Below are 21,256 nucleotides of genomic sequence, written 5' to 3' on the forward strand. Positions count from 1 at the left end.
GGGGGTTATTTAAGAACATTGACAAGGGATTTATATTTTATCTAACGCTTCCATGCCCGCAGATATTATTCTCTAAGATTAATTATGATTATTTACAACTGAATATTCTTGAATTGACACAAGTCTCACTCTAAGTAGATAGAATCACGCGATTATTTCTTGTAAAATATAGATAGGTACTACCTACGTGCTTTTAAATAAATATACCTATTTGCATCTTTATTCATGATTTTTCCGGAGTAGGAAAGGATCTACATGGAAAAATTCCTCTAGAGAAAAATATTTAAAGTCATGATAGTGTTTTTATTTAAAATCAATATATACCTAGTATATACAAATTAGGTCCTACTATCTCAACATAAATGAAGAGGTAATTATTTTTTAATTAATTGATTATCTTATAAATATTTCCAAAGCACAGACATAAGTAATTATTTTTAAATCTGTGTTCCAACGCTTATTAGTAAATAAACCTCTAACAATGCCTTCCTCAAAACCCTCACTTGAAAAAGTCTATGCTCATCATCATAAAATTTTAAAAAATATTTTTCACTTGTGTTTGGTGACTTTGACAATTCTAAACAATTTCGACATATTATTTAGGTACTGAAATAATTGAATTATGCAATGATATTTTATTATTAGGTACCTACTTTCACAGAGAAAAACACCATGATATCAATTATATCCAAAGCAAATAATATCTAATAATCATGTCGGATGTGTTCCACAAGATCTGCTACACATCCCGTAGCTCCGGATACAAATACCGCACCCTGTCCACGAATACCGGCAAACGCAGGCGACGGGACACCAAGGACGAAAGCACCTTCGACAGAAAATTCAGGGAACTCAAAAATGAAATCGTCACTCGAATAGACGACGAGCTTGATCTCACACAGGAAGCTCGAGATCACATCGACGCAAAATTCGAAAAAGTACAGGGAAAAATCGAATCTATGCTGGAATTACAGGAGGTCATGGTTGGCTTGAAGAATGATTTACGTGTTGCTGAGAATAATCTCGCAAATTTGATCCTAAGAGTTGATAAATTAGATGCAGCGACTGGCGGCGAAGAATACAGCCTGCATTCCCGGAGAAGCTTCTTCCAGCCTAAAACGCCGATGATGGAAATCATAGAAACGAATGATTCTATAACTACTCATATTTGAATATTTTGAAGTTTTCTTTTGAAAATAAAAAACAATAATTTTTAACATCATATATTTTTGAGAGTATATTAATTATCATACATAATACAGCTCTGAGCTGAACACATCGATTTATTTAACATTGACTTTATTTGATCTATCATCAGCCAAAATGACAAATTTAAGCAATTTTCATTGAATACAATTTCATACTTAAACTAGAAAATTTAAATCGTTTATAACGCCTTACAGAATAGATTTAAAATCACAAAAATTGTTGAATAAGTATAATGAGCTTAAACAGATTCAAATTACTTTACATGGATCATTGTAAAAATATTTACCGTACATTGGCAAATTAAAATATATTATTCTAAAAACCTTATGTTTCAATGTTGAAAAACTTGCTCATATGTATGGCACCCAAGATGTTGCTTTAATAAGCTGAGATTGAAAACATATTGAATTCAGAAAAATACTTAAAATTATGTACTTAACATACGACTAGATAGCACATCCGTAGGTAAATGAAGTAACGGAAGATTCCTACTGGGTAATTTTTCTATATTGTCTAAATAAGCTTATTAACTAACATTAAGCTACGAAAATGTTTAATAAATGCAACAAATTACTCTAAAGGAAGTTGGTAAACAGAAGTTTGTGCACCGACTTCGGACAAAGTTCTAAATGCAAATTGTTGGACAATTTGATTTGTAGGTAACGAAAATACATTAACTTTTAATAATGAATTAACATAGATATCACAACATTAAGATACGCAAAATTGTCTACAACATGCAGATACACACATAAATTATCTAAATCCGCAGCTAAGCCGCACATTCAAAAATCAATTATATGAAGGATTCTATGTTTATAATGCATACAATGTTCGGTTCTGCCCTCGTACACGCTCAAGTCAATCAAGAAAATGTTTCAGACTACAGAAATCAGACTATATTTTATTTCGATTTCTGTATTTCAGACCAACTAAAGGTTTTCAATATGAATGAAAAAGCCCCAAATTATATTCTTAAATTAAATATTAGTTTTAGTAACAAAGAGTAATATACTCAAATACTGATATAAAAGCGAGAGTGAGAAAAGACATTTTAATTTAAATATAGAGTTAGTAGAAAGTTTGTAAAGTATTCATAAAAAAATACAAAAATGACTTTCATCCTAAATACAAAATGTCTTTCCCAATCCATTTCACCTATCAAATTCGTTCTAAAATAGAACCACAGAAATCTTAAACAGATTTCTGTGAAGTTCTCTTACTACCACTAAGTATTGATTATACCCAGTCCGATCATTTTTCACTAATTGTAACCTGTAAGTGCGTTAATCCATGAATTAGGAATATTGTCATTTCCATTGTTACACAGCCTCGAGCTCTGAACTCTTTTTTGGCTTGGCACACGTAGACAGAAAGTGTAGTTAGGTACTTCTTTTTCATCCACACGGTAGAAAGCTTCGGAAGTTACGCTTGAAATTGTAATTACACTTCACATGTACATGTGCACTCCTGATCTCAGTCGAATAAACAAATGAAAGCCCTGAGAAGCCCCTCGCCGAAGCAAGCGCAACATCCAGCCTTCTTGCGTTTCTCTTCAGGAGCGAAACTGGGCTGTTTGGGGCGTTTAGGACGGCGCGCGCATAGCTTGCTGGGTCGGGGTTCTTCGGGTTGCGGCTCGGAACGAGAACTCAAGTGCACTGGCAGAGCTGCCGGCTCGGCAGGACGAGGGCGGGCCCACCGACGCAACAGCGACTCTTGCTCCGCTCCTACCGGTACAGGCGCAGATAGTTTTCGAGCTCGGGCTGTCACTAAAGCTCGCTCCATGGGCTCCAGGAGCTCTAATCCCAGAGCTCTATCTAAATCCTCGCCAGACAGCAGCAGATACCGGGGGCAATATGCTAGTTCCCCAAGAGCAGCTCTCTTATTACTCGATGTCAGCTCCCTCTTGCTCCGTTTGCAGACCGCGGTGGCCCAGCGAGACAAAGCTTCTGCTAGTATTAATTCATTGGACACTCTCAACGTATCTCGTTTTACAATAAGAGCGAGATCTTCATACGTGAGTTCTTCGAGGCGTTCATCAGTGAGAGCAGCATCTGCGTTATCATCCAAAACAAGTAATGCATTGTGAGCTAAGGAATCGCACCAGCGAGAGCACTGCGCCAGAAAACGTGCAGCAGCATCATCGGCCAGGGCGGGAAGTGGCGGCGCCGAGGCTGCTCCGGGGAGTCTCGCACACAGGAATCGCAAGTCTCGTAATATTTCTAAAGCAACGCCCGCATCCAACATCTCGTCCAGCCGGCGGGCGCATCGTTCTGCGAGTGGCGGACAGAGAAACTTGTAGGCGGTGTCGAGGGCACATCGAGCCGTTCCCACTGAGTTCAGTTGAGTCGGTTCGCAGTAGTGGTACCGGAGCAGTTGTTCAAAGCCACGACGATCGACATAATCGACGATGATGACATCTGTTTTGGCGGACAGGAGTGCCGCAAAAACCGGGCTGGTGGCGGCGAGTACTCGACGATGGCCTGGGTACCTCCAGGTATCTCCGTTGATGCCAGCGACGAAGACTATGTCGCTCTGCTTCTCATTGTCGTAGAGGCGAGAGTTTTCATCGATTTCCAGTCCGCAGCCGTCGCCACCTGCGACGCTCTCTCGCCCGGACTCAATGTCCTCATCAGAACTAGTGCGAGCTGGGTTCGTTACCACCGTCATTGTGAGTCGATGAACTCGATATCTGAAATGAAAAAAAAAGAACTTTACTTCCCAATGATAAATAAAAAGAGGATTTGCTGTTCTATGTTTTTTTCCTTATAATTAGCCGATGCCTAGGTTATGCATTTGTATTTAATGTAGTTTCCAATTTTTTGACACACATTTTTATTTACTTTAAAAAAGAAATAGAATAATGGACCGTTTACAATTCTTCATTTATGATGAACGAGACGCTAAATAGTCATCTTAGCACCCTTGTATAAACACCATATAAAGAATCATTATTGCCTTGACTGACTACTAACCATCCTGGGTGTAAAATACTACCAAGGGCGAGTTTGTACGGTGAACTGTTATATCAAATAGCATAGCCTCTTTATTTGGCAGTTATAACTGTTTATCAACAAAAAATTGATAGTATGGATTATAGTGTAGGATCATATACAATAACACATACACATATTTATTTCTTTATCAAGCTCTTTCAGTCAATCTTTACAAAATATCCAACAGATAAATAAAGAACATGATTTTGTTACAAAACGAGAACTATAATTATTTCCCTCTGCGGTTGCACATATTTTGAAACCGCAGTGAATATACAGTGCATATCAACTTAGTCATGTTGTAACAACAAAACAAAAAATGACAACTTATTTCTATGTTTAGTTACTTTTATAAACACATACTTTTTCTAAAGACATAACTAATTCTAACTCGCACAAAGCCATCCTTTATTATTTTACTGAGGTTATTTCATTAGAGGTAAAATAGAAAGGATATATATTAATTTTGCTTTTCGCGGACTTAATTTCGTTCGAGGTAAGTGCGAGGAAGCCGGAAAGTGAACATATAATTATCACTTAAACCGCAAGCCTTTGTTGTAAATATCAGACCCTGAAACGTGTTAACGGACTAATAAGCAACGTGTTTATTTTTCTCACACGTAAATAAATTAAAATAAGTAATTTTACTACCTAGTTGTATTTTTTAGAAGACATTGTGTCGTCACTTAAATTTTTTCAAACACATTAATTTGCCTGACACGTTACTTTCACAGATCGAATGAGCCGACTTTTATGCGACTGGGAATAGCGATATTATTTAAAAACAAACATTAAGAGGAAACCAGATGAAGGATGATGAAGGCTACGTCGCATCGTGTAAAACTCAACAAAATCATTCGAAATTAAGAAAAAATTCTCCCTCGAAAACATCCCGGAGCAAATAACCCTCAAACGACCTTATTTACCGCACTTATTTCGCAATTTCATTTTTTTTTTACAAATAAAGGTTAAAGGTAAACTCTCTCAATCTTCAACAAATTGGACTGGTTATATTTTGTAGGTAGGCGAAATGAACTAAGAATGAAAAAGGATAAATGCTTTTAGTTTTGTGTTGGAATTATATTATAAATGTGGATACTTATACCTACTTATTAGAATTATGCAACATCATGATCGAATACAAATAAGTAGATAGTATCTATTGGAAAATTAAGTTTGTATTTACGAACGCTGTTCTTCTTCTATTCTAGACTTTTTACGATTTGGTTACACTCGTATTTATATTTACTTCCTCTATAGAAGACCCAAAGAGGCGCTTCTGATTAAGTAACTAACTCAGTGCAAAATCAGTTCTGTACAAACATGGACGGTCTTTGACTTTGGTTCCTTTTTATACGCAATGTTTTATAATTAGAAAATTCTTAGCTTACGAATTGCTTTGTCTGACAATAAATCTTATGCACTTAAAATTACATATGAATAACTGCTTTCAAAAGACAATGTTACACAAAGTGTTGTATTTTGCGAATTGTGCGTCAACGCACCATGCGATGCGTCACAATTCCAAAGCTTGAACAAACAGAAGTGGCTACTTTTGAACTATTTCCATTGACCGTATATAGGACGAAGTTTTAATTTATATATGTAAATTTTATTGTAGATGTTGAATTAAGTAATTGATTTAGGTAAATTGCAAAAATTTTCACTCAAATGACTAATTCATAATGCAAAACAACCGCGATCTTGTCTCGTTCATTCCTTCGTGTGGTTATATTCTCTTTGTTTCTTCGTACACTATGCTAGTAGGTAGATGGACATATTGCCTTCCAAGTTAAATAACAAGACAATAGTACTTATTAATCTTCGTTAACAAGTTCGTTTAATTTCTCCTAGCCAAATGTTCCCAACAGTTCAAACATAAATACTTATAAAGCTCAAAACAGGACTTAATCTTGATGCATATATATCTAGGTACCAGTCAACCATTGGGTTTGACAGAGTTAAATTGCTCGTGTGTATGTAAGACGAGAAATTATACTTTATCACGTAAATATGCTCGAATTTTGTACCTTTATGGAAATTAAAACAGTGGTACCTTCTGATAGAAAAGTATACTTACCATCTTCGTATCGTATAGTTTAATTTGTGGCCCCTGTACACGGACGGAGTTAATCAATTCCTTAACCTCCGTAGGGTTACCTGCAGTTTGTTATACTGAACGCTCAGAATAGCTTTCCACTTTCATAGCGGTAAATTTGAGAAAAGTTAAGGAAAAAGACAATCTAGTTTTGGTTTTTATGCAATAATATTATTTTTCAACTATTTCAACAATTAATAACACTGAATTGTTGCTTAATAATGGTCACTAGAAAACGAAAGTTTTCTAAGGTGTCTACCATACAGCACAGAGATTACGTGTGTAGTCTACCGTATCGTTAGTATCAATGGAAAGGCGGCCCGCGCCGAGGCACGCGCAGCGCCGGCCGCCAAACGTTGATAAACAAATCAAATTGATATTATTGAGAGATATAACCTTCTTTCGGGAATGGTACCACAAAATTAAAAATAAAATAATGAATTAGGAAGTAATTATGAAGGGGCATTGATCTAGGGAAATGAGTTTCCTTGAAAAGGTTTTATTATTCATTGGATTTTTTTGGCATGTAATTCAAATGAAACGGAAGCAAAACCTTTTTGAAGAAGAGGCTCCGAAGAATTAATCTTAATAGATATAAAAAACTTTATAATACTTATCCTGTAAGCACTCGAACTGAGGGTATGAGCAACCTATAATGTTTTTTTATGTAGTGACAGAAATTAAACAACTTTGCAATAAAATATAAGTATAGTTTCATTACAGAAAAATATAGAATTTAAACTAATGTTCCTGAACTTGAAACAGTACAACGCTTCTAAAGAAACCACTACACACAAAGCAGGAAAACTCTTTTGTTTGAAGTCGTTAAAAATGAGAGCTGTCCCACTTAACTGCCGCAAATCAATTCATGTTTCCGTATTCTATTATTTATTTTATGAAAGACTCCATTAAATAAGACGTTTTCTTAACAGCTGTCTACTGGGGAATTTTGTCGTTAGTTGCGCAATAAGAAATCCGCAGGGTATTTTTGGTGATCCGAGAAATGCATAATGTAATTTCGAAACGGTAGGGACATTTACGATAGCCAGTTATTTGTGATGGCACTGGTGACCCACATACGAACATTCGCATAGCTTTACGTTGCCCACGTTGTATAGGGTTTCCCTAAATTTAGCTGCAAGTTACGAAAGCAAGTGCATTAGAACTGTAGACTTCCTAGTACTACACTTTTATATAGAACAGACAGTTGATGGAAATGCTGCCAATTATACCAAGACATTTTTACTCACAAAATAACTATATTTGTAGTTTCAAGATATGAAAATACTGTAATGAATAACAAACGTGCATTTAAAATACTGATTGTATTTCCAAAAAGAGAATATCATAATTATAGCCTTCAATAAGAAATGATTATCAGGAATCCTAAGTTATATTAGGTATGTAATGTTTGATTATTTGGAGAACTTATGTTTTAAAGAAAAACATTTACCGCGGATCGGAATTCGCAAAAATATTGTTTTACAGACACAATGATGTGATTTAGATTAGGTCCAAGAATAAACACCTAAATTCTACATCCTAGAAATGTTATCGAAAATTCCAAGTGAAAAAAATACTTAAATTAAGTAATTTAAATATTGGGTGGCAACTCAATTAAAAATATGAATAAAACAAAATGTTTTATCTTTAAAGGCTTTCCGTTTTTTTAACTACGATCACGGCAGTAAAGATTCATAACTTAATAGGTGCTTAATATATTCTATAAAAATAAATCTAGGAGAAGGCCCGGGTGCTGAGGCATGAATCCTAAATTGCGCAATCTTAGCATCTAATAAAGGCAGTGAGCGGCAACCTTGCACCAAATCAAGGCAATTTTAATTATTTTAATACGTGTGAGGCGGTTATTCGATTACGTGAAGGGTCAAATGTCCTGTGCCCCAGACCATGAAAGTTTTATAATAAAAACAAAATAAGCGATTTCTGTTCATGAGCGAAAAGTGATTACCTATAAATTACGTGATTAGGAAGAGTGAAGCAAAGAATTTCCGCTCGCTACTCGTGTGAAAAAAGGAGCCTGTGTGTATTGTGTTATTTCTATAAAGTTTAATTAAAGTTATTTCAATAGATTTCACGTGGTTGAATTACAAATATGCAAATGAGATACATAAGTGCAAACTTTGGCATATATTATCCTTATTCTTTATACTTATCGTCATTAAAAATGACAATTTGTTTATTTAAATAAATTAATTATTTATGTTTACCACTAAAAGTACCTTTATCTATATTGACAAGGTTTTCAGAGTACTTTCATGAAGGTTAAAATAAGAAACTGTATACCTATGTTTTGTAACGGTTTTCACTTAACTTGCTGCTCGCTTTTATGTCTTCTATGTCAATTTTCTGCGTGTTGAACACACGTAGGTATACCTATTATCATACTACTTTAGTTGAATAGATTGCATTTAAAAAAATGGTCCGTATAAATTGCCAAAAATACTAAGTAAAATGTTGCTTAAAACTAGTGTTAACAATTCAAGTTTTCCAAGAAGATTAATTAGAAAAACACTTACAGTTGAAGTAAGTCTGCGTGCTAATAAAATTCCTACCTAAGTAACATGGCTAAAAATCTTGGGATTCTTCGTTTAGGCTATGGGATCGCAACTTATCACTGTTGGAATCTCAATTCCACTAATCATAAAGTAAAACACGGTCTTTAAATCTGTTTAAAACTATTATTGGCCATCTATAGTATAGGGATAAAGACGTGATTATATGTATATATGAATAATTTTAGTTAGTTTATAAAGCGAAAGTAAATTTTCTATCTATTCCTATAATGAATGTCCCATCTGCAGCACACGATTAGATTTCGCAAGCTCGTCGCGGATCGCGCTCGGAAATAGACGCGACATGCGGAAACTGTCGCCAAGCGCCGCACTCCATTTTGCATTTCCTTTTCTTTTCCTTCTAAGCTAATAAGAACCTTTTATACCTACTACAAACAGGTATAATATAAAAATGCTTCTCTTCCAATAATAATTTCTCTTTTAGGCGGCCGCACTCTGTTTTTCAAGTTTTACTCAAGTCTAATATGAAGCTTTTGCCTAATGTTAAAGCATTCTATTCTTCCTGTAAAAGTCGATCGAAAGAAAGACAAATAATTTATTTATATCAACAAAACACGAATATGGACGAACATTAGGCAATAAAGACAAAAAGTACATACATGTCAAGGATTCTTCTTTTATGTGATTAGCTAATAAAAGTATTCTGTCACTACCTCAATTTCAATTTAATTATTACCATGAACCTAGCTTATAGTCTGTTCGAGACTGTTGGCTCTATCTTCCTTGAAAGGTAAACGTAATGGCTTGATATATGTGTGTTTAAAGCATTTAGTTTTCCGTATGATGCCCAAACGTATGCTCAAGATGACAGTAATAGACAATCATAATATTAAATGAATATTTTTATAACATTTAGATGAGATCCTGGCTTGACGACACAAAAGCTCATATGCGAACAAAGTAAATGCTTAAAAAGTAGGAACCGGGAATGTCATAGATCGTAAAAAGAGGGAAAATGAAAGCGGACCTTAGGCTTGGAAATATTATAAACCGTCGGTAAAGGAAACATAGATAAGACTGTGAGAAATAATTATCGTTAAATGAATAATATAATTTAAAATATAAAGCTTCATGAAAAACTGAAACATGGTGTTAAATATAGATACGAACACACCTGAAGAGCATTGATTAATTTTGTAACATGACTCACGAAGTAGCCACGTTTGCTGTGGCGTAAGTTTAATACAATAATCCGTGTATAAACCCAAGCTGTTTACAATATCCGAACAAATCTCGAACAAACAGACTTATTTTCAGGCTTCACTAATTTTATAATAAATATTATCTTACAACGAGGCCTTTTACAGATCCCTGGCATTGAAAGTAAAGTAAAACAGACAACAGAACATTGTTATTCTATTTATTTTTTACATTTTGCGACCTCCTAATCAACTGAATTGGGCAGAGTACACAGTGTTACAATGTCTATTGCCATGTGCACATATTTTTCTAAAAGATGATAAGTGTTATAATTGTAAAATAAATAATAAAAGCATGTATATGAGATAGAAACCGAAACCGTCGAGCTTGCATGAAGAGAGTTATGAATGTGGATGAAGCGAAGGAAATATGCAGAGATCGTGGCAAGTGGAAAGAGGTAGTCTCTGCCTACCCCTCCGGGAAAGAGGCGTGATTTTATGTTATGTTATGTTTATATGAGATAGATTGCTATTCAATAATAGAAGTAGGTATTTATTAATAAAACAATAGTTTTATCTTGTACATTGTAAAAAGATCAAATAACAACGTTAAAAATTTTTAAAAATTCTACGCTTGATAACTTTAGCCAGCCATTCTTTGCACCAGCCACAGCGAGTCCCGAGTCATTATTACTCGTATTAAACGTATCTCTATGTAGGTATTCTTTACTATACTCTATATAGGTTTAGGTATTATATAAATATCAATTCAAAACATTATTGTTGATTCAGCAAAATAGTATCACTAGGTTGGTTCGATCAGTTTAAGTTGAATAGGTAAATAGTTCATATTAAAAGGAAAGAAGAAAGGAAAATATTTTGCCTCCTTTTTTGGTTGTATCAAATAAACTCAAAAAAGTAAATAAAATTAGGCATACAGTTACGGACAGAAGTTTCAGGCTACTTTTGTGTCTGGGCCAACGAGATCAAAGCCGTGTCTACTGAGCACTTTTCACAATTATTTTCACAGTCATTCAAATTCAAAATCTTTATTGCATATCATAATATACATCAGTTGAATTACAGTTACTGCTTATAAATAGGTACAATACGAACTCTGTTGGGCATCGCAATTTTAAAATAATATGAAATACATTAATATGATCACTGCGTATACCTATATTTGATCAGCGTAGCCGCGGCAGGGCGGCAGGGACGCCCTAAATACTGAAACTGGGTCAAGAGTACCGGCGCTGAAAATGCCACATAAGCTCCATGGGATCTGCATCGATGAAACTGTTCTTTTGACAGCGAGCCAAGAAAATATCACTGATTTGTTCTGGGCCTTTTTAGGTAATTTTTATTATCCAGTTCTTAATGAGGTATGTAATTTAATAAAATACCTAAATCAAACAGAAAAGAGGATATTTAGGTTCACCTTCAATGCAATGATTCAAATCTACTTTCTGCTATTTTTTCATACTGAACCCTTCATTATATTTAGTTACCGAAATTCCTTAAACTCATTTTGTGCTTATTAGAACTTTGAAATTCATGAAATTAATGATCAAATTCTCGAAGTAAGATGCTAAATGTTGAAATCATTATACGAGTAATTGTTAAAACAATATAAACGAAATAGTGAAATTTGGGTCCGGACCGGACTGAGTACTTATGGGAAAGGGCATCGCATGTTAGAAGTCTTTGACCCTACCACCCTCCCAGTCCCCAGTCTACCGTCTATGAATTAATTAGACAAACAAATTACAAGTCCGCCACGAATTGACTACACAAGTTTGATTTTACCCTTTTTGAACTAAATTACTCAGCGAAAATCTCTATCTCAAACTTTGATTTCTATAATCTTAATTTACAAATTTTAATTTATGAATTAGACTTTAATTTATCAATAAGACAGATAAAATGTACCCATCTTCTTGCATTGTAACCAATAAAAACAAATTCTTCAGTATACAAATCAATTATACGTCATATATCTTTCTCCAAAAAAGCATCAGTGATTGTATCTTAGGATCTCACACACCAGGATATGAAGGAACAGCAATTTATCCCTATAATTTTTTAATGTTTTTAATAAATGTAAGGTATATTCTTCATGAAAATTCAGATATTTATTGATTAAATTATAGCAAAACCTTAAAATATATACTGATGCCGTGTTAGGATTTATATACGAGTATGAATAAGCCAAATAAGATATCAGTTAACTTATATAGACCTTTTATTACCAAGAGTAGACTAGAAAAAGTTTTCGCAAATCTTTACAACTTCCAAACCGCGAAGGTTGAGAATCCCCATAAACAATATTTTACAGCCGATTTTAACTGATCACACGTTAGCCACACGTTAAAATGACCATAAAACAGAAGGTCAAGATCCTGATGCGTAACTAGCCAATGTTATGAACTGTATTTACTCATACTGAGCGTACCTAACATACATTATAAGTGCGATGAGTGAATCATACGTCTAACCATGTACTGATCTGGTTGTTACATATACCGCATATGTGTATCGACCATAAAGTCTGATCGTGATCCTGATGCATACAAAGTTAATCGTAAATTTTCCAAAATCCTTTGGATTCTACACAGACTACTTAGATTTGGCCGATTAGCAGTCCAGTCCAGCAGTTGCTATATTTTAGCAGCTGCTAAGTTAACACGGCTCAGAAAAATAAGTATGAATAAAATACATAATTACACTTCGCATACTTGCATTAGCCTTTTACCTTCTAACAGAAGAGCATTTTTCAGAGTTTACGCACAAAGATAGTAAAGATGACTCGACATTACATAGTTTTTTGGTAGGGAAGGACTTTTTAATTTATTACAGTAGCAATAGTTCATTGTTATTAATGTATGATTGCCGGCTCTACGCTCTCTGACAGACGGTTCGGGGCGGCGCGGCGGTAGGTGGCACTAAATACTCATAGGTATAAGATGTCGAGCTTTGTGTTATTTTTATAATTAAATAATAAATTCTCGTTAATTATTTTTATAGAAAAGCATGTTATACTTTAATATTTGTAAGTTTATCTTATTTTTACGTTCCTAGTTGGAGTGGCGTTAAGCTCAGTACGCTCAGCCGTTCACACTTAAAACATACTTATTTCAAGCACTCCAAATACCTATGTACACTCCAAATACTATATAAATGTTTCACCACTTATAATTATTATAACTAGGTCTTCATCAGTGGCTATGAACATAATGGATTGAAGACCAGTGGTTATTTTGTAAGTTGGCAAAAGTACTCACTCAGGTAAAGCACCGGACAGAACTTCTGCTGTGCAAGTTAAATCCATACTACAAAGTTTATACTATTACGTCAAATTAATATAGTCCCTGCCAGCTTCCTAAAGGCATACATTATTCACTGATTTCACCATTACGGAATCTTTTACAGGACTCATAAAATATACCATTCAAAATTTCCATAGCTTAGTCCAATTAATATTATTATGACTTATCAAGGCGTGTAGTCTGTAGCTTATATCCCATACCTAATGCTTCTTAGTACTAACCGAGTAATAATAACTACCTACTTAGCAATGAATATCTAAGTGAATCATTCTAACCGTCATTGAATACTTGTAAGTGACGTAGAAAATTCCTTGTGATGTATACAGGCTCGAAATCAAGGGATTTTTATATTAACAGAATTATTTTAAAAGTGTTTTCACATAAATGGAATGTTTATTAAAATAAATTACTTGCCGTGTGGTTCCCGGCACCAATAGAAAAAAGAATAGGACTACTCCATCTCTTTCCCATGGATGTCGTAGAAGGCGACTAAGGGGTAGGCTTATAAACTTCGGATTCTTCTTTTAGGCGATGGGATAGCAACCTGTCACTATATTTGAATCTCAATTCTATCTTAAAGCCAAACAGCTGAACGTGGCCTATTAGTCTTTACAAGACTGTTGGCTCTGTCTACCCCGCAATGGATATAGACGTGATTATATGTATGTATGTATGTTTATTAAAAGCAAAAGAAGGCTAAGCGATACTTTATATAATTTGATGTAGTTCCTATAAAACATTTATTTATTTATTTATTAACATGTAAGTATTATGTGAGCACATACCAAACAGTCAAGGAAAAAGCATTTTTTGCTTAAAATTTATTTTTGAGCCAATCTTGTTTCATCAAGTATTAGACTTTTTTATATTTGGTACATTCCTACATAGAAGCCAAAAAAAATAAAAATGTAATTAAGCAAATAGTATGTGTAGATTAGAAAATTATGGTTCCATGATTAGGCGATAATATTATAAAATTATATTATACAGGATAATTCTGATGCAATCCAACATAAATATGATGATTCAACTGACATATTTATTTTCAGATAGGTTCTCTGTATTTATTTACTGAACGATTTCATTTTATCTGCGTATTGATAACAAAACCGCAACGTTAGTAGGGCTAAAGTATACGTGAGCTATAATATAGCTTTACTAGCTTTCCTAGTGTGTGGCCTATTCTCCATACTTCACATTATACGTATATATGAAAAATTTATATAATAGATATCGGTTCAGTGCTTTTGACGTGAAAGACGGACAAACAAACGTAATAAGGCGTTTCCTTATAACAATGATAAAAGTCCATATTATATAATTTATATAAAATGTGTGAAATGGAAAAAAATTGAGTCATGCATACCTATTTAATTGAATAAATAATCAAGGTACAATCAGAAAAAAAGTGTCCGAATTACCCAATAAATCAACGCTCTCTGATCTCAAATCTCGGAACTCATTTCTCTGAGATTCGTTCACCGCACTGGTCCACTTGGATGTACTAAGACAATTCTTCATATAGTTCACCTCAAAATAACTGGGTGTAGTGTACCTGTCTCACTGTTGGCAAGGTACGCAGCTTATTAAGGTACTTAATAAGAATTTTTCGTGGGAGAAAATTCTTCCGGCCGAATGCTTAAATAATAAGAGCTTCTTTTATCGCAAATAACTTGACTAATTTAACAATTAAATATTATTAACAAAAATGGATAATTATTATTATATGTTCTGTAAATAAGTACTTATAAAATGTGAAGCGGATCAAGCCCCCGGCAGTATAGATAGGCTCTCATGTTTTGGCTGATATACAAGTAACCGAGTAATTATTTTGATAAGGGGATTTTTGATACTCTCTGAATATACCTACAGTGACAGGAATGAGTTAATGTACCTAATATAATAGTTAAATTAAGTGTTAAGAACTTGCCCCAACCTCTGCTCCCGTTGGAATATTAATATCTTAACCTAAGTTAGTTTTAAAGGTGTTATAATTACCTATTTCTCTGTGTTCCAGTAGTTTAAGATAGAAATAAAAATACAAAAAATCAAATAAATATGAGTTATTTGGAAATTCTATAAGAAGTATGGATTAGTAGTATACAGGTTATCAAAGCAATGAAATCCATAGTTAAGCTAAATATATGTATATGTATAAAAAGACACTGACTGACTGGCCGTATCAATTATAACGCACAGACGAAATCGCTGAGTTTAGAGTTTTGCGATTTGGCATGTAAATTCCTTATGTGGTCTTGTGGTCTACTAAAAGAGAATTTTACATAATTTCTGGTGGAAACAAATCAAAAATATTTATTGCGTGATGGTAAAACAGTAGGTAAGCGAAATTAACGGGATTTGTCGCATTGCGCGGGCAAACCTACTCAATTATCTCTATATTAAAGTTAACCTACAAAAAAGAGTTTCGAATTCTAAACAGACCTGAAACTGGTATTGGTTCTCGGAAATGTTATGAATCAAAGGAATGATACACTTTGGCGGGATGCCAGTGTGAACAAACCGTCAAAAATATGACTGGCTAATTCGCAAATATGGGTAAGTATACTTAGTGAATTTTGACCGGATGGAGTTTCCTTCGTAGTAGATACAAAAGAGTAGGTTGTCATTTAGCTGTATATCCCAAAATATTAAGAGAACGTCACTGACAGGCTCGTAATATTCAACAGAAATTAAAAACCAAATGGACCCTTTTATAATTTTAATTCGTAAAATATGATCGAACTAAATTTCGATAACGGACAAACACATTTACATGCAATCTTTCAAAAGATTATAGACCTTAGAAAAGAAAACAGTAAAACAAAAGAAAACTTCCTACAAAACCCAGAGTTTACATCGGCAGTATCTGAATTTGGTAAATAGTTAATTAGTTATGTATGTTAATTAATTGGAAAAACAACGTTGGCAATCCAAAAATGTATGTGTTCAGGTGTTCCGTCTTGAATTAAAAAAACTTCTCAGGTACCTAACATTCAGGAAATTCTTAAGTATTTGACGTTAAAAAATTATTTAAAAAAAATAAAAATATATTTCTTCTACATTACATATGTTTATTTGAGCAAAAAAGGATGTCTTTGACGCCTATAGCCTTTTGCACTTTAAGGAAGATTTAAGTACGTCTAATTCAACAGTAGTAAATCGTGCAAATCCGAAGACAGACCAATGAAATGATAACCAATAACAGCATTCATTACGCCAAGTTAGAAAGCAGATGACACATAAACAACAGAGCAATAATAATACGCTGTATACACAACATTTCATTACCTGTTGTTCAGACAACGTCACCTCACATTTCAGATGCACGCTCAGCTGTTCACTCACTTCACCTCTGCAATGTTAATAATAATAAACGTCTGGTTTTCTAAATGATAGACATAGTATTGGAACGTGAAATGCCTGGGCGCGACCGGCGCGCGCCGCCCGCCCTTCCCTTACTCCGCTTCAGCGCTGTAAAGGAGCCATTTTCCCGAGCTAATATTAATTTCCCGCGTTTCGTGCGCGCGGTACCAGTCTCGCGAAGTAAATAAATGCCTCCGCCGGTGCCGGACGGAGCTGGCGGCCGCGCATGCCCAATACACTCGAAAACAAACAATAACCAACAGTATCTAAGGAAATTATCAAGTAACTATGGTATTAAATATTGACCAAACCTCTTTGCTACTTTATACAGATTCTTTATCTCGCCATGGAAACACAATCTCCAGAAAATATAATCCAGTGTTTAAGTTAATTAAACACAGTAGACGTGCTGTTAGCTTACCTGCGTGTAGATAAATGTACTAGATACCTGAGCAGATGCAAGTGAAGTGCATCCTACTACGCATGCAGTAAATATTTCCTGGGACTCAAACAAATCAATACAGCTATATTCAGTACTATTTATAGACAGCTGGATGACCTAGATCCTGTAGGCCATCCTAGTTCACCTGTTGGGTATTATTCACGTTACTTTATAACGACTTAGGTATCCAAAAAAAGTCCATTAAATGAAGACTCTCCTTATTTGTATTATTCTCTTCTTAGCGCTTAAATTTTATTATTTCCCAATTCCATCATTAAGCCGTGGACGTAGTTTTCCAGTCTTTTCAAGACTGCTCCTTCTGTCTACCCCGCAAGGGTCATAGGCGTTATTACATGTAAGTATGTGTGTATGTATTATTGTACTATTTAATAGGTACCTTATATTTATTTCATCAACAAAAACTCCCAAATGAATTCTCAAGGCTCCTCCTCAAGGAGTATACAGAGCCCATAATCACAATCAAACTAATGGCATAAGCAATTCTCTTTTTTTAATTTTACAATTTTCTCGTGTTGAAAATCACCTGGACCTTCATTACCATTATAAAAAGACAACTTTTTAAATTATATGATATGAGATGCATAACATAACAACTGTAAAAAAATATTTTTCAACTATGCGTCCTTATGCCGATTTTTTATAATTTCATTTCATACTGCGTGAGGATTTTTCAATAAAAAAAATTATCGTCAACATCATAAAAATTTGGCCGGGCAGCGCTAGTTTTCGAGATCTTATCGGTAGATATAATCAGAGGTACGAGTACCTACATACACATAATCATGTCTTTACCTCTTACGGGGTAGACAGTAGCCAACAATCACCTTCAGTTGTATGGCTTAGGTAATAATAGAATTGAGATTTTTCAATTTAGATCCGGAGTAGATACCATTTTTAACAGCCTTCAAAAAAAGGTGGTTCTCAGTTTGACTATGCGTGTATGTTTGTATGTACCTACATATGTATGTTTGTCCGCTATTATCTTGCGTATCGCTGTACTGATTTTAATGCGTTTTCAGGAAATTGTTTGTTACACTTAGGAGAAGGTTTCTGAAATTCTAAGAGTCGGTCGTCGTTGGTCGAATCGGTAAGGTGCTCGGTTTAAATGCGTGATGCGCAGAAAGGCACCGATTCTAATCCTACCTTCGCCATGTAAGTAAGTACCTACCAATGAGTAGGTATTTTTGATGTTATGTACATTAGTTTAAATACTAACCGATGTTCTTACGGTGAGGGAAACCTGCACATTCGGTAACTGAATGTCTAACCATGATCGATCGATATACTTAAGCATTATGTTGGCAATAAGTATTTTTACAGGATTGGGTTTTCAAGATTTATTGTAGACAAAAGTCTCGCCGATGAGCACCTGCTATTTGATACAGGTACAATGATCCAATAGGGTTAAAGTTTACCTACAAAGGTTGCGGAGGTCAGATGGAAGTCGCTTCTTGTAAAAACCTGACTCGTCCAATCCGGAAACCGTGGTCAAAACATTACAATAAGAGTGCGTAAAATGATAGATAAACTACAAAAATAAATTATTCATTCCTCAAAAATTGCACTCTCAACTCACCATAATCATCCTCCTGGTGTTATTTCCGTTTCCTTCCACCCTGAACTAGAGGACATTTCACCACGACCCAGAAGGCCCGAATCTCCCGTCTGACCATGATTTTTGCACGGTTAAAGTGTTTATTCTCTTAATTCCTTTCAACAACGTGCACAAGAAGGAGTTAGAGTAGCTACCTACTTCTGTTCTTAAGACAGAACCTACATTTTACAGTTTGATTTCGGTTCATTTGCTTTGTTTAGATATAGAAACATACTTATATCATTTCTTCATCCATTACAGCCAACATTTTCGAAAAGACAGAAAGGTCACGTACCTAAGCTAGATTGCCTAAGGTTAATCTCAATTTTTATCCTATAATATGGTATGTGCCTGAGCCTGATACAAACCGAGCAGTCTTTACGGCCAGTTGTCCGAATACTTACTCTAAAAATAAAAGACAATACAGTACTTTTTAAACCGTTCGCCACATTCCAACTAAACAATTTAGCGTAGAAAAAAACCGTTCGCCACAAACGTAGACCTCGCGTAGGTGTCTACTTTGCGGGTTGTGAAAAAAATATTAAATTGTCAAACTCAAACCTCTTAACTCAATCAGAGGGTTAGACGTTAGTGCGAGTTTTAGATCAGCCAGCGCCATCAGGTAATGCGATGGCAGTAATGCAATTCCATACAAATTCGCGTTTACTTGCTCGATGCGTTTGATCTAGTAAAACTTACACTAACCCCCACCCACCGATATATAAACAAACTGCAAATTCATCTTTTAATAATGTTGGTATAAATTAAAAATAATTGATATAATAAAGACAAACTTTATTTGGACTAGTTTTACAAGTCAAACGAGGTTGTGGGTGATTTTTTATTATTTTATTTGTTTTAGCTATCTGTATATTTTGTCGCTAATGTTTAAAATTTTCTTTAGCCTTCTGGGAGGTCGTAGGTTAAGTTATAGACACTAGAGCTAACAAGTAGTCAGTAGAGGATAGCAAGCTGCTTAATTTGGTGAATGCTGATAGTACAAAGGTGAAGATCAGGGGCGCGTACGCACGCTTTAATAGGCCTCCCGGGCTGGAAAGCGGCACAATGTCACAATATGAAAGGAGAATTATTATCTCGACCATAATTATTATTAGTATGACGAATCTCGCTCTGATCCTGCCTGACGATTTAAGGCTGTTTGAATAATTTTTTCTTTGCATATGTGCACTTCGAACTGTCTTTGTCATTGAGCCGAGAGCTATGTCATGCATGATCATGTCATTGTCAAACATTAACATTTATTTTGTTTGATGTGGAGTGGAATGGATGGAACTGTGGAGTTGAGTGGAAATATTTTGTTTGCTAAAATTGTTTTACACATGGTAAATGTAAACTAAGTAACGCTTTTCTCTTTTAATAGTTAATACCGATAAGTACGAAGGATAGATTGGATTACAGCGTAAATCAACTATGTCTTCTTTTCACGAAAGACAAAAGAATCTTTTCAACCTCCTGAAAGATGCTGAAGAACAACATAGTTTTTCCAAAACGAATAAAGTAACAGATGCTCCTGATTACGGTGTGATTGATAGAAGAACCTATAAACGCCTAAAACATGAAATGAAACAGTTTAGAGGCAAAGAAAGTATATTCAAGAAACAGGATGCTAACATACGCGAATGCCTTCGAGCAAGGACAGTCCCGGATCATGTCAAAAATCCAAAGAAATATGTTTACTATTCACTAGCAGATGTAACGCCTGATCAAATGTCGGATGCGACAAATACTGCGACTGCTCTAGCCTTGATTCGCCAAATGGAGGAACAAGAAGCAGAAAAGTCTAAAATGGATCATGACGATGATGGCGATACTGTCTTCAAAAAACCTACTTTTCGCGTGTCGTCAGCAGTCAAAAAGCTTTCCCCTATACAAGATGAGAAAAGAGTGTTTAAAAACAATAAAATTATCATGCCAGAATATGTTGTAGGAGTTTCACAAAAGAAAGAAAAGAAAAATAAAGCAATAAGGTCATCCCAAGAAGGCGCAGAAACAAAGGAGAAGCAAGCAGAACTAAAGTTAAATCATCTGTATGATGATGATGAGGAAGAAACTTAGTACCTATGTAAAATTTGGTTATTTATGTTTGTATAAATTTATTATTAACAATACAATTATTCATATGAATTTAAACTGTTCTTTATATTTTTAATCAATTTTTAATACAAAATAAGCATGACAACATGGAACTTAAACTATTTTGTGTCAAAAGTAAACTTGTCATATATACTTTTCATGGCTTTGTCTACCCCTCAAGGGATATAGATGTGAATATATATATTCATGTTAAATACACATCAGATATTGCACTAGCCGCAAAGTATGTTATTATCCTTTATTGCGCAGGGACAATAAAGGGTTATTATTATTGTATTTTGAGGATATTGATACTATATTTTATCCACATCCACACTAATATTAAAAAGATTTGTATGTTTGTAATGAATAAACTCAAA

The 21,256-nt window shown here is 34.6% G+C and overlaps 3 protein-coding genes across 3 annotated transcripts; 2 read left to right on the forward strand and 1 right to left on the reverse strand.

Annotated features, from left to right (window-relative positions):
* The first annotated feature begins 629 nt into the window (after positions 1-629).
* LOC106134871 (uncharacterized) lies at positions 630-1,216 on the forward strand. The gene has a single exon (XM_013335013.2). It carries the CDS (start codon positions 714-716, stop codon positions 1,170-1,172), a length of 459 nt encoding a protein of 152 aa, XP_013190467.2. The 5' UTR covers positions 630-713; the 3' UTR covers positions 1,173-1,216.
* Positions 1,217-1,589: 373 nt separating this feature from the next.
* On the reverse strand, positions 1,590-17,062 carry LOC106135206 (BTB/POZ domain-containing protein 6-B). Its single transcript, XM_013335444.2, has 2 exons — positions 16,651-17,062; positions 1,590-3,901 (listed from the first exon to the last, which is right to left on the reverse strand). Exon 2 carries the CDS (start codon positions 3,877-3,879, stop codon positions 2,686-2,688), a length of 1,194 nt encoding a protein of 397 aa, XP_013190898.1. The 5' UTR covers positions 3,880-3,901; positions 16,651-17,062; the 3' UTR covers positions 1,590-2,685.
* Positions 17,063-20,046: 2,984 nt separating this feature from the next.
* Positions 20,047-20,933, forward strand: LOC106134980 (uncharacterized). Its single transcript, XM_013335133.2, has one exon. The coding sequence runs from the start codon at positions 20,214-20,216 to the stop codon at positions 20,856-20,858; it is 645 nt and encodes a 214-aa protein (XP_013190587.2). The 5' UTR covers positions 20,047-20,213; the 3' UTR covers positions 20,859-20,933.
* Positions 20,934-21,256: the final 323 nt, after the last annotated feature.

Source organism: Amyelois transitella, chromosome 11 (genome assembly GCF_032362555.1).
Source record: "Amyelois transitella isolate CPQ chromosome 11, ilAmyTran1.1, whole genome shotgun sequence".
NCBI classification, from domain to species: domain Eukaryota; kingdom Metazoa; phylum Arthropoda; class Insecta; order Lepidoptera; family Pyralidae; genus Amyelois; species Amyelois transitella.